Source organism: Opisthorchis viverrini (genome assembly GCF_000715545.1).
Source record: "Opisthorchis viverrini unplaced genomic scaffold opera_v5_305, whole genome shotgun sequence".
NCBI classification, from domain to species: domain Eukaryota; kingdom Metazoa; phylum Platyhelminthes; class Trematoda; order Opisthorchiida; family Opisthorchiidae; genus Opisthorchis; species Opisthorchis viverrini.
In genome coordinates, this window is record NW_008751956.1 from 157,967 (window position 1) to 160,575 (window position 2,609).

Here is a 2,609-nt window from a genome sequence, read left to right on the forward strand (position 1 = left end):
GCACCAAATTTCAACGCTCCACATGGTTAGTCACGGGCGGAGGTACTTATGAACCGGACGACCCGCTTACCCGTTGACGTCATCCGTCCAACACCACATTCGCCAACTAGTAAAAACATAATTATGGAAGTTCATTTCAACCGACATCACGGTGCTGTAAATAATATATTTCTGCCCGGCCAATCTGTGCTCGCGAAGGACTATCGTGGTGGCGCGGAAAGTGGACACAAGGCATAGTTGTGCGCCGTGCCGGAAGAGTTGTCTATGAAGTAAATGTAGGCTCCTCTATCTGGGTCCGTCATGCCAATCAGCTACGCGCTTCCTATATTCCAGCGGCACCTACACTCGACTCTGTTCTTCCACTTGAGATTCTTCTCAACGCATTTGAGTTAGCTCAAAAGCCAAAATCTCCGGAGCCGATGAATGAACCAGCAATTTCCAAAAGTTGCGCACCTAGAAGATGGACCGATCGAAACAGCAGACAACCATCGACCTGGGAGACCGAAGATTGGCGTTGGTAGAACGGCTGAATCTCTATCTGGGCATACTAGAGGCCAGTGTGGGCAGTGAACATGTATTGCTTTTTTCAGTAATGGATCACGAAAAGTGACGTCGCGAACCATAGCAGAAGTGACTGGTAAAGCGCGGATTGCTGCAGTAAGCACAGTATTTACTTCCGGTTCCGCTGTTGTTGATGCGATAACCGCATCTTCGAGTTGTGGACGCTGAGAATCCACTAGCCTTGTTAATGCGTCAGCCTGGCCCATTGCATCAGTTGTTTGGTATTTGATGGAAAGTCGTAGCCCAAGAGCATTGTTGCCCAGCGTTGCAAGCGATTTGCTGTGTACACGGGGATACCCTTTGATCCGAAAATACCAAGAAGTGGTTTATGATCGGTGATGAGCATGAAATGACGACCATATAGCATTTTATGGAACTTCTTGATGGCGAAAATTATAGCTAAAGCTTCTTTTTCAATTTGTCCATAATTGCGTTTGGTAACTGTCAGGGATCTGACTGCATGGGTTATTGCTTTTTCACTTCCATCAAGGAACACGTGAGAGATAACTGCTCCAATACCATAACAGGATGCGTCTGAAACCACAGTAATGTCCAGAGCTGGATTATAATGCGTGAGAACTAAGTTAGAGCTAAGTTGTGACTTCACGTTATCAAATGCAGGTTGGCAATCGTGTGATCAGTTCCGTGAAACATCTTTTTGTAGAAGGTGATTTAGTGGATGGCGGACACGATGCATGTCTGGTAGAAAAGTGCTGTGATGGCTGACCAAGCCAAGGAACGAACGTAGAGTTGTTAGATTTATCGGTGCTGGCATTTGAAGTATGGCAGAAATGTTTTCTGGGTCCGGACGACGACCATTTTCGTCAAAGATAAATCCCAGGTATTTAATGCAGGCGAGGAAGAATTCACACTTTTCAGCACGGAGACGAAAACCATATCGTTGAATTTGCTCCAGCACACAATATAATCGATGTAGTAGTTCGTATTGATTGGCACCAGCGATGATGATGTAATCTAAGTGTGCGGCAACTCCGGGAGAATCGGAATTCTCCAAAGCATTTACCACCATTGAGCTTGGTGAACAAATCTGGAAGAGGTAATGGATATTGATGGGACTCAAGTATGGCATTCAGTCCAGTTGAATAGTCAGCACATACGCGTACCTTGCCATTTGCCTTTTTGACGACAACAATAGGAGCAGCCCAAGACGAATAATTCACTGGCTGAATAACTCCGAACTGTTGGAGACGAACAAGTTCATTTTCCACGGTCGTGAGAGCGGCAAACGGAACGGGACGCTTCGGTCAATTGGTCTGGAATCGGGTCAGAGTTTGATGCTTGCCCTGATTTTCGTACAGCATCCAAGGCCACCTTTGAAGACACCGTCGAATTTTGTCTTGAAGTCGTGAGAGTGTTTGTGAAATGTTTCACAATATCTGAAGGGCACGATAGTCGTAAAGCACTGCTCACAGATGTCAGGGGTACACTAAAAAGGTCATGTTTCTCAATCCAATCAAGTCCAAGAATGTTCAAATTAGGACAATCAGTGAGATACCAAGTTCATGAGAACTATAGATTGTTGAATGATACATTACAGGCTAACTTGCCAGTCAGTAGTAGTGTACTGCCAGATGCATTTTTGGCCCGATGCTTTGTAAACGACACAACGGGTTTTCCTATCAACTCCCAATTGGAACGTGAGATCAACGTAATATCTGAAGCTGTGTCGAGCTGCAGACGGATTGAAACTTCGTTGATGGAAACTGTAAGGCATTTCCTTCGAGACTCAAATTCAACTTGGAATGTTGCAAACACAGATCTGGACTGCGGACGTTTCTTGTTCGGTTGCTTTTTGACTGTGTTGCTGAGTGGACTGTCGAAGATCTTTTGGTTTTTGGGTACGGCAGAAACCTTTGTGGCCCCACCGATTACACGTCTGGCACTGTTGCTTCTTGAATGGACAGAAACGTGCATAATGCCACTCGCCACAAAACCAACACGGTGTTGGCGGGTTTTTCTCATGTGTAACAGTGGTTTGTTTCAATACCATGACACCACTGGGATTAGTAGGTCGTGACGTGTGCTGT

At 45.6% G+C, this 2,609-nt stretch overlaps 1 protein-coding gene across 1 annotated transcript in view; it reads left to right on the forward strand.

Annotated features, from left to right (window-relative positions):
• Positions 1-1,352: 1,352 nt before the first annotated feature.
• T265_09712 (hypothetical protein) overlaps positions 1,353-2,609 on the forward strand; it is a gene marked incomplete at both ends in the record, with an annotated part of 26,698 nt that continues 25,441 nt past the window's right edge. Inside the window, one exon of the mRNA XM_009175871.1 lies at positions 1,353-1,402. Within this exon, the coding sequence (XP_009174135.1) occupies positions 1,353-1,402 (50 nt within the window). The remainder of the gene's footprint in view (positions 1,403-2,609) is intronic.